Source organism: Gigantopelta aegis, chromosome 12 (assembly GCF_016097555.1).
Source record: "Gigantopelta aegis isolate Gae_Host chromosome 12, Gae_host_genome, whole genome shotgun sequence".
In the NCBI taxonomy this organism is placed as follows: domain Eukaryota; kingdom Metazoa; phylum Mollusca; class Gastropoda; order Neomphalida; family Peltospiridae; genus Gigantopelta; species Gigantopelta aegis.
This window is the reverse complement of record NC_054710.1, coordinates 33383232-33393216: the sequence shown is the minus strand read 5'-3', so window position 1 is coordinate 33393216 and position 9985 is coordinate 33383232. Positions and strand designations below refer to the sequence as shown.

General features: G+C 40.3%; 1 protein-coding gene across 1 annotated transcript; it reads right to left on the bottom strand.

The window, feature by feature from the left end:
* Positions 1-371: 371 nt before the first annotated feature.
* LOC121385741 lies at positions 372-8499 on the bottom strand. Its single transcript, XM_041516510.1, has 2 exons — positions 8300-8499; positions 372-1696 (listed from the first exon to the last, which is right to left on the bottom strand). The coding sequence occupies exons 1-2, from the start codon at positions 8436-8438 to the stop codon at positions 1476-1478; spliced, it is 360 nt and encodes a 119-aa protein (XP_041372444.1). The 5' UTR covers positions 8439-8499; the 3' UTR covers positions 372-1475.
* Positions 8500-9985: the final 1486 nt, after the last annotated feature.

The following is a 9985-nucleotide window of genomic DNA, read 5'->3' as shown; positions in this document are numbered from 1 at the left end:
ACTGCAATACCACATAGGCTAGTAGTTCTCTGTTTTGTTTAACGACACCAATAGATTATTGGATATCAAAAGTTGGTAATTTGACTAATAGTCTAAGAGAGCAAACCGGCAACCTGTTTCCATTGGTAGCAACGCATCTTTTAAATGCACCATATTAACACATTTGGAAAGCTATATATATATATATATATATATATATATATATATATATATATATATATATATATATATATATATATATATACATACATACATACATACATACATACACAAACACACACACACACACACGTGTGTGTGTGTGTGTGTGTGTGTGTGTGTGTGTGTGTGTTGACAAATTTGGAACTATCATAATTACTGCTGGCTTTTATGTAAAAAAAATCAAATTAAAGATATAAACGCAGTTAATATATGCTGATAAAACTTGACAGTTACAGACAACAAAATAACATTTTACGAAGCGATCAGATCACAATTTTTAACGCATTAGGTAGTCATGCACTTAAGGTGATCTTAACACTAAGATCGCTTCGTAAAACAAGGACCTGGGAGACCTTGTCTTGTCTGCACTCGCCAGACCCAGACTAGGACCCAGAGTCGCCCTTTTGATCCTAAAGGTAGTACTAAACCAAATAATTTCCGGCTTGATCAAAATTCGAGGTACAACCAACTTTTGATAGAGAAGTTAACACCACAAATCCTGTGATTGGTGATATTTGTCAGTGTGTTGGTCGTGAAAAATATTAGTTCCATCTGGGCAAAAAAATGTAAACAATTTTATTTCATCTAGTACCACTGTGTCAAATAGCCTTGTGTTTGAAATATGTATGGGGTACCTGTAAAAACAAAAGTACTCAAATTTTGTGCGGAACTAGGGTAGTCATAGCCGCTACCCGTTATCAATCAAATGAGGGATTGACCCTCATTTTGTTCTGATCCATTGTAAGGGCGAGGGGTGGTAGTATCCGTGATGTTTATGTCGATTGATACGCTGCAGGTAGGAGTTTCAGCCACATGTGTTACTATTGTCGTCTATGGGATTTCATTTGGTAGAATACACCTTAAAGGCGATGCCACACGAAACCTCATACAAGAAGAGCCACGAGAATAACTGATTGCATAGCAAACTATGGAATCTTTATGTTACCGTGACATAATCGGCAATTATCGTATGAGTAACTCGAATCGTGTGTCCTCGCAGTGTATTATGTGTTAGACACGGAAACAGTCGTAACTTCAGCTGTATATTTCAAACAGTTTTGGTGAACGGCTCTGAGCCGGTTCTCACAGGGCTTCTAAATTATGGTAACCCCACTCCTTTGGCTAGTGATATTCAATATTGGGCTAGTAAATAACTGCTATTTCAATGCCCGACGAGTAGTGAAACAGTTTAGAAACAAGTTCACTGCACCAGGACAGAGTTTCGAACACACGGCAAACGTGTGTTGTTGAACAAAAACTATTCCTTTCCTGTCCTAACAGTTGGCATATTCACAAATTGGCCGATAGTGATCACTGCAGGCTTCCTGTCTTCTGAACGTCCACTTCTTCAAGAATTTGTTCACGGTGACACACATGCTCTCTCCTTGTTTCTTATTCCATTGCAGTCCTGCAGTCTCCTCGGCAAACAGCGTCCCGTCATCCCACACAAAGCCGGTGTTCCTTTTAGAGAGTCCAATCCAGAAGGTCATCTTAACTTTAAAAAAAAAAAAAAGTACAAATGAGGTCATTGTTCGGAAATCATCTATCACAGGTCAGGTCACTAGCCTGACTTCTCTGACGGCAAGAGAGCTAGACGGACATTTTGACCGTTATCAACGCTCTTTATCCGTCAGAGACCAATCGATATAAATATTGCGCAATCTCTGCCTACCAAATGGTAGTCAAAGATTCCGCTCTAATAAAACAACAATCCAATGTTTAACGTTAAACACCTTCACGTCGATCATATTCGATAATAATTATTAATAAGGTACCGGCCTTAGTGGTGTAGTGGTTATGCCATCGGACTTTTGGCTGGTAGGCACTGGGTTCGTATCCCACCTGCGGCAATGGGGGGATTTTTCATGCCAGTACCGGCTCCAACCCAGAGTGAGTGCACCGCTAGGCTCAATGAGTAGGTGTAAGGCCACATACACCGAGTTTGACCCACTTTATGGGTGCGATTATGGGTGTGTCTCCCGAGTGTATGACCCCACATGGGGGTGATTACCGTGTACCCCGGGTTCGGGCGATACGAGATAGCTCAACTGACCCATACCGAAATGAAAATACTGCGGCTTCACCATTCATCTCATCATCATCCATGTTTGTGATGTCCAAAATAAAACAACAACAAAATCTTTGTCTCCGTGTTAAATGTGTGTGGCGTTTAAAAAAAATAAAATAATAATAAAAAAATAAATATATATATATATATATATATATATATATATATATATATATATATATATATATATATATATATATAATAATTATTAATAATAACATTAGAAATCCCAATTCCCCGGGAGCAAGCAGCGGATTAACTCAATATTGTAACACTTTTATGTAGATTTTATGTTGACAGACAGTAGAAGATGAATTTAGAATTTCAAGAGATTTTTACCTATAAATTTGTTTTACAGAAATTTGACATACAATACGAAAATCTGCGATAGAGACCAATACACATAACCTATGAACACAATGTTTTAATAAAACAATCACGATTACCTACCAAATTTCAGCCATATGGTGTCAGAACGTTTTTCACAAAATGACAAAACAGACGGCCGAAAAATGTGTTTATTAATACATAATTTCACATAATTCTTGATAAAGGCCAATACACAAAACATATACACAAAATATTGTTATGCATTTAATCCCCCAGAAGGACTTAATTATCTACAAACGTTTCACGAAATCGCTCCAGACCTTTTCTCAGAAATTGACAAAATAGGCAGCTTTAAAAAATAAATAATCCCAGCAAAAACAATAGGTTCACCAGCCGAAAAGTGTAGGGAACATACTAATAATAAATCTTTGCTTATAAACTCATAAATGATTAAATATATAAAATAAATTTTCAAAAACTCGCAAAAATTTCAAATAACAAAATACAACCGTTTGATCATGGTAGGATCAAAATTACCCGACTCTACCTCAACCTTTGTTTGAGGCCAGCTCTGTAATCATGTTAGGACCAGAATAAACCCACTCTACCTGCATCTCTGTTTGAAGACAACTGTGTGATCATGTTACGATCAGAAGTAATCCACGCTACATGCATCTCTGTTTGCCGACTACTGTGTGATCATGTTAGGATCAGATGAACCCACTCTACCTCTATCTCTGTTTGAAGACAACTGTATGATCATGTTAGGACCAGAATGAACCCATTCTACCTGCATCTCTGTTTGATGACAACTGTATGATCATGTTAGGATCGGAATGAATCCATTCTAGCTACATCTCTGTTTAAGGACAACTGTATGATCATGTTAGGATGAGAATTAACCCACTCCACCCGCATCTCTGTTTGAGCACAACCGTGTGATCATGGTAAGATCAGAATTAACCCACTCTGCAAACAAATAAATAAAACAACATAAAACCATTCAAGTAAACCAGGTATGAAAGTCTGGATAGAACAACGGTTCCTAACAAATGGAGATCCTATATATTCATGTCATACTGCTCTCGGGCGAGGCGTGCCTGGGTCCGAACAGAACGTCCTTCTATCAAGAACTTTTTGATTGGGTCTAAAATGAATGTCATTATGTCAAGAGCGGTCTGAATCGGTCCAAAAACATTAATATCATTCTACCAAGAGTGGTCTGACTTGGTCCAATATGAATGTCATTCTATCAAGACAGGTCTCACTAGGTCAAAGTGAATGATATTATATCAAGAGAGGTCTCATTGGGTCCAAAGTGAATGAAATTCTATCAAGAGCGGTCTGACGTGGTCCAAAATTAATGTCATTCTATCAAGACTGGTCTGACTGTGTTCCGGAATGGAGATACTATATATTCATGTCATACTGCTCTCGGGCGAGGCGTGCCTGGGTCCGAACAGAACGTCCTTCTATCAAGACGGTCTGACTGTGTCCAAAATGAATGCCATTTTATCAAGAGTGGTCTGAATGGGTCCAAGATGAATGACATTCTACTAAGTCAGGTGCTAATAAGCATGTAGCTTAATACAATAAATGTCATTTATCAAAACAGTGTGGCTGTGTCCAAAATCAAATTTATATCCTGAGGAAATTTCAAATTATAAATTCAAAATAACAATAGAAGAATAGAAAAAGCACAATTAATTAAATAAGAAAATAAAACGAAACGAAGCAAAGAACAAAAGATCATGGATTTCCCAGCTCTAGCCTTTATTAAGATTAATATATATGTATACGCATAGTATATGTACTATCTAGCATGTCCTTTGCAAACTAAGTATGTGATATTTTTCAGATCACATACTTTTAGAATTTTGTAACTTTGCAAACTAGATGTAAATTAATCAAGGGCACGGTACTACGTTTATTGACATTAAAACAACCATACTAAGGTGACACTCTATAATTGACGTTTACATTCATAGTCATAAAAAAAAACATTTCAATGTCAAGTGTACACTGGAAACCGTCCATATATACATACATACATACATATATATATATATATATATATATATATATATATATATATATATATATATATACTCAACAATGGAAGTTTACAAAATATCTCTTATGGCGTCTAACTTTGCCATGGATGAATAAACTTAAAAGAAAACCAGGTCCTCCTGTTGTTAAGGCAAAGGTTGATGGATTTATGTTTGTAAATGGAAAACTTTTCAGATGTGAATACTAATTAATAAAAATAGGCTACTTTATAAATGTTACGCCATTTCCTTTAACATTAGCTATATATATATATATATATATATATATATATATATAACATTATATATATATATATATATATATATACTGAAGGCCAAAAGAAACTTTACCATTTTCAATTTGGAATTTAAGAAAAAATGAATTGTTTTTAAAAAGTAACTCAATCCAAAACACATAGCCCAAACACAACAATAATGTATGCAGAAAATTATACCCGCCCACTGCACGTTTTTGGTGGAACACACAGAAAAGTGAAAAACTCGTGCACTATGAACAACAGCAATTGCACGTGCAATAAGGGTATAAAAACGGTTTAGACGGCATGTCAGACATCCACACAGATTAAAAAAAAAAAACCCATAGGAATGCCACGACTGACACCAGAACAACGCGAGAGAGCCCTGGGTATGATACAGATGGGAGCCACTCATGCCCACATCGCCAGAACCTTCGGTTGTTCACGTGTTACTGTTACAAACTTGATGCAACGCTACAGGCAAACAGGGCAGACACCAGACAGGCCAAGAACAGGCAGACCCAGGGTGACTTCGCCCCGTGATGACCGGTACTTGCGTACCTTGCATCTACGAAATCGCTTCCTGACGGTGACGTCATCAGCAATAAATGCCTTAGGTCACAGGGTTAGTAGACAGACAGTGGCCAGGCGACTCAGGACTCATGGAATAAGGGCTTACAGACCATATAGAGGACACTTACTGACACCACAACATCGTCGTTTGAGATTGACATGGGCTAGGACTGTACGACGTTGGCAGCGACGTGACTGGCTGCGGGTTCTTTTCACTGATGAAAGCCGGTTCTGTTTGTTCCGAGTTGATGGAAGACAGCGTGTGTACCGTCGTAGGGGAGAACGATTGGCGGCTTCTTGCGTTCAGGAGGTCGTGCCATATGGTGGAGGGAGTGTCATGGTGTGGGGAGGTATCTGTGCACAGGAAAGGACACCATTGGTCATCGTTCACGGAAACTTGACAGCTCAACGTTACAGAGATGACATTCTACGTCCAACTGCAATACCATTTCTCCAACGGCAGCCACGTGGTGTCATTTTTCAGCAAGACAACGCCAGACCTCATACAGCCAGAATCGTACAGAACTTCCTTAGAGCCAACAACGTAAACGTATTGCCGTGGCCTGCACGCTCCCCAGACATGTCCCCCCATAGAACACCTCTGGGATGTTTTGGATCGCCGTGTTCGACAACGAACACACCCTCCAGCCAACCAACAGGAACTGATCCAGGCCCTTCAAGACGAATGGCAACGCGTCCCACGTGACCTCATCAGACAACTGATTTTTTTCTATGCGTCGGAGAATTATTGCATGTATTGGGGCAAGGGGTGGTCACACACGCTATTAATGTGACTTGTTATTGGACTTGAATGATTGTCTGTATGCTTTGCATGTCGTCCATGAAGTTGAAAGCTCGATTTGTGTACACCACCTCGATTTGGGAAAATGTGACGTCATTATCAGATGCTGAATGACACTCATTTTTAGTTATGTTAATGTTGACATATTGATCTAGTCAATATATTTTACCTTATGCGACTATCTTTTGTTGTTTTTACACCAGAGTGATTTAAAACTATGGTAAAGTTTCTTTTGGCCTTCAGTATATATATATATATATATATATATATATATATATATATATATATATATATATATATATATATATATACTCTTCAAAAAAAGAAACGCAAAAGGGTACAAATGGGTTATAACTCCGATTTTATGTTTCCTACCGGTTCATGCTTTGTGAATATAAGGTCATTGCATGTCCCAAACACATTCCCACGGTTACATTCGATAAAACGCAGCTACTGTACAATAAAGTTCCAAAATGTGAATATTCGCAAAAACGCAGCCACGTGCAAACCATGTCACCACTGCACGTGCGTTGTCTGCACGTGCAACATGAACACCGACAGTATAAAAGTGCAGGGTGTTCGCTTGCCTGGCCTCTGTATCTGGCCGACAGTTGACAATCCAGGACATGCCACGTCTCAGTGAACCGCAGAGAAACAATGCCATCGGCCGACTAGACGCAGGCGAATCCAGAACGGCCGTTGCCAGGGCATTCCATGTGTCCCCAAGCACCATCTCCAGACTGTGGGACCGTTACCAGCAACATGGATCAACACGTGACCTCCCTAGATCCGGTCGACCACGGGTCACTACCCCCGGGCAGGACCGCTACATCCGGGTACGCCACCTTCGGGAACGATTGACTACTGCCACCTCCACAGCCGCAGCAATACCAGGTTTGCGCAGGATATCCGACCAGACCGTACGGAACCGCCTACGTGAGGTAGGAATTCGTGCCAGACGTCCAGTTCGAGGTGTCATCTTAACACCACAACACCGTCGACTCCGACTGCAGTGGTGCCAGATTCATCGACAATGGCCTCAACTGCGATGGAGACAGGTGTGGTTCAGTGACGAGTCCCGATTTCTGCTCCGACGTCATGATGGAAGATGTCGCGTGTATAGGCGTCGTGGTGAACGTTATGCGGCAAACTGCGTGCAGGAAGTGGACAGATTCGGCGGAGGTAGTGTCATGGTGTGGGCAGCCATCTCACACACTGGCAGAACTGACCTGGTCCACGTGCAGGGCAACCTGAATGCACAGGGCTACAATGACCAGATCCTCCGGCCACACATCGTTCCAGTTATGGCCAACGCCAACGCAGTGTTCCAACATGACAACGCCAGGCCTCACACAGCACGTCTCACAACGGCTTTCCTACAGAACAACAACATTAATGTCCTTCTTTGGCCATCGATATCACCGGATTTGAACCCAATTGAGAATCTATGGGACGAGTTGGACCGACGCCTCCGACAGCGACAACCACAGCCCCAGACCCTGCCCGAGCTGGCAGCAGCCTTGCAGGCCGAGTGGGCCACCATCCCCCGGGACGTCATCCGTACTCTGGTTGCTTCAATGGGCAGGCGGTGCCAGGCAGTTGTCAACACACGCGGAGGCCACACCCGGTATTGACTCCAGATGACCTTGACCTTGGTGGTGTGTCCTATCACTTACAATGGACTAGAGTGAACTGTGAACAATCCTGCAACATTTGGTAATTATCGGACTCACCATTCAATAATTAAATCAATTCTCCAAATGTTACGACAATGTGGTTTTGCGTTTCTTCTTTTGAAGAGTATATATATATATATGGGAGCCGTACGCCTATGGTTGTTGTTGTTTAATTCTGCAAATGTGTATCACTTCTACTATACTAGTACTCAAAATGACAAAACTAAACACTATATAAATGAAAGAAAGAAAATAAATAGCACGGTAAATTAAAACAAACTGCTTCAAAAAAAACAAAAAATTAAAGAAAAACAAAACAAAGCAAAAACAAATCAACTGACCTTTATTGCGTTTCATAACGCAATTGCGCATGTCAGCGAAGCGTTGTGAATTTGAAAGGATTGCCAAGGTTCCATTGTAAGCATTCTTGCAGTGTTGCTTCGCCTCACTTTGACTCAAGCGATCCGTTTCTCTAGACATAGTGTAGCATCGACCATCGCTCGTCCACGTAAAGGTAAGCTGATCTCCATCGATGGAACATTTAGCTTAATTAAAAACGAACAAAAACAAACATCACAGCACTCCATTTAGTATGAAACACTTTATTTTCGTGGGCTTAAGTTTCGTGAGTTTGATCAAATACACAAATAGCCAATGATTAATTAACCAATGTGCTCCAGTGGTGTCGTTAAACAAAACAAACTTCAAGGGACCGTCCATAATTTTCAACATTTTCACAAGTGTACAAAGAGTACACTTTTGACCACCCCCTCCCCCCTCCTAAAAGTGTGCATCCCCAAATGAAAAATGTTGATCGACATTTTTCATTTTCAATAAAAAGTGTAACCCACGCCCAACTGGAGGCTCAAAACCATTCGCCTTTTTACACACTCGTCATCGACAGGTCGTATGATGGTCCGTCCATCTGTTAAAGTGACAGACACTAGTTTTTACACGCTACAAGATATATTTTTCACTATTAAAACCGTTTTTGATAATTTAAATTAGATGTACTTATATTTAATTATTTATAGAATATTCATTTTCGTACACTTTATGTGGCTCTGGTCCTCCAGGGTTTTGTAAACTCCAAAATGCATCTTTCATAATTCTTAAAAAAAACCCCACCAAAAATCGCATATTCGTCTGAGAAGTACTGGTCATCGAGACAAGCCCTAGTCTATTTCTCGACGGCATTTCCCTGTTTAAACACCACTTTAGCTTCTACATGTTATAACCGTATCCAAATCTGTTGCAGGTTTGTAGCTTAACTAAACTTAAAGTGTCTATTTTCATGAGCTGAAACTAGGTTCTGCGCTTTTAAGATTTCTATTCCGGACAATATCTTGGATAGCGATGCATGCAGAACCTTACATGTAGGAACAGTTTGAGGCGGGTCGTATCTCTCCCCTACCACCCCCCCCCCCACCCCCCACCCACCCCCCATATTGGACACATCCACATCGGAGAATGTGACCAAGACAGTCGTGCTTGAACTTTCAATGAATATAAGCACGAGTCATATAGTTGATTGGGTTGTCATACATCCTCAATAGGTCACTGCGACCTACTTTCACTGTTGGCGACACCAGATATTACTCCTGATAGTATCGGGAATGGGGCCCTGATATCACGTTATGATAAAACAGTTTCTTTGTTTTGTTTAACGACACAACTAGATAGCGGACGTTGATTTATTACTCATTGGCTATTGGATGTCAAACGTTTGGTAATTTAGACATATAGTCTTAGAGAGAAAACAGGCTACATTTTTCCATTTGTAGCAAAGTATTTTATATATGCACCATACCAAAGACAGGATAGCACATACCACGGCATTTCATAGACTAGTCTTGGTGCACTGGCTGGAACGAGAAATAGCCCAATGGGTCTACCGATGGGAAATCGACCCCAAAACCGACCGCGCATCAAGCGAGTGCTTTACCACTGGGCTACGTCCCGCTCCCGTTATGACGAAAGATTCTATAAAATATGAATAATATAGAAATATATGGTTGATAGAAAAC

Excerpts from the sequence above, each read along its gene's own strand:
- LOC121385741 (XM_041516510.1), bottom strand. The coding sequence starts at position 8,438 with ATGTCTAGAGAAACGGATCGCTTGAGTCAAAGTGAGGCGAAGCAACAC. Across the intron at positions 1,697-8,299 it reads CGTTATGAAACGCAATAAAG|TTAAGATGACCTTCTGGATT; the intron begins GTCAGTTGATTT and ends TTTTTTTTAAAG.